The sequence below is a fragment of the Penaeus monodon genome, chromosome 19 (genome assembly GCF_015228065.2).
Source record: "Penaeus monodon isolate SGIC_2016 chromosome 19, NSTDA_Pmon_1, whole genome shotgun sequence".
NCBI classification, from domain to species: domain Eukaryota; kingdom Metazoa; phylum Arthropoda; class Malacostraca; order Decapoda; family Penaeidae; genus Penaeus; species Penaeus monodon.
In genome coordinates, this window is record NC_051404.1 from 39767793 (window position 1) to 39768406 (window position 614).

General features: G+C 43.8%; 1 protein-coding gene across 2 annotated transcripts in view; it reads left to right on the top strand.

The window, feature by feature from the left end:
- Positions 1 to 614, top strand: part of LOC119585227 (transient receptor potential cation channel subfamily M member 4-like) — a 13672-nt gene that overhangs the window by 5564 nt on the left and 7494 nt on the right. For both annotated transcript variants that reach the window (XM_037933886.1, XM_037933887.1), the window contains exons 11-12: positions 25 to 172; positions 394 to 504. In XM_037933886.1, coding sequence (XP_037789814.1) covers positions 25 to 172; positions 394 to 504 — 259 coding nt within the window. The remainder of the gene's footprint in view (positions 1 to 24; positions 173 to 393; positions 505 to 614) is intronic.

Genomic DNA, 614 nt, shown 5'->3' on the forward strand with positions numbered 1-614 from the left:
TTCTTTCTTTCTTTTACTTTTCAGAAAGTTTTACGTCCGTATCTCCTACCGGGTACTCCTGATGTTCGCCCATTTCATGCTGGTGCTCTTCAACCTGGGGTATATACCTACTTACACCGAGGGCATCCTGGCACTCGTTATCGCATCGGAGGCACTGGAGAAGGGCGTCGAGGTCAGTGTCGCAAACAGAAATTTGAAAAAAAAAAATATATATATCCAGAAACACCATCTGTAACGCAAGTCGAATCATGTTGCTGCTCCCTTTATTACTCGATGAGTCGAAATCATCCCAACAGAGTCTATCAGCAAATGTAAAACACAAGCGGACGCACGTATTTTCTCCCTCTCTCACAGGTAAACTTTCACAGACTGACGATTTGACTCGTTTTTCAGATGCTGTTCAACGAGCCGTTCAGTGCGAGTTATTCAGCTTGGAATTCGTACGACGTCGTTCTTCTCATCGTGTTCCTGCTGGGCTTCTTCCTGAGGAGTCTGTCCTTCTTGGTAGGTCGGGCTGATTGACATTTATTTAGGAATGACTGCATTAGATTCGCCTTTTATTTTCGTCATATTATTTTCTGAGTATTGTTCGTTTTTTTTCCTGCTGTGTGCGG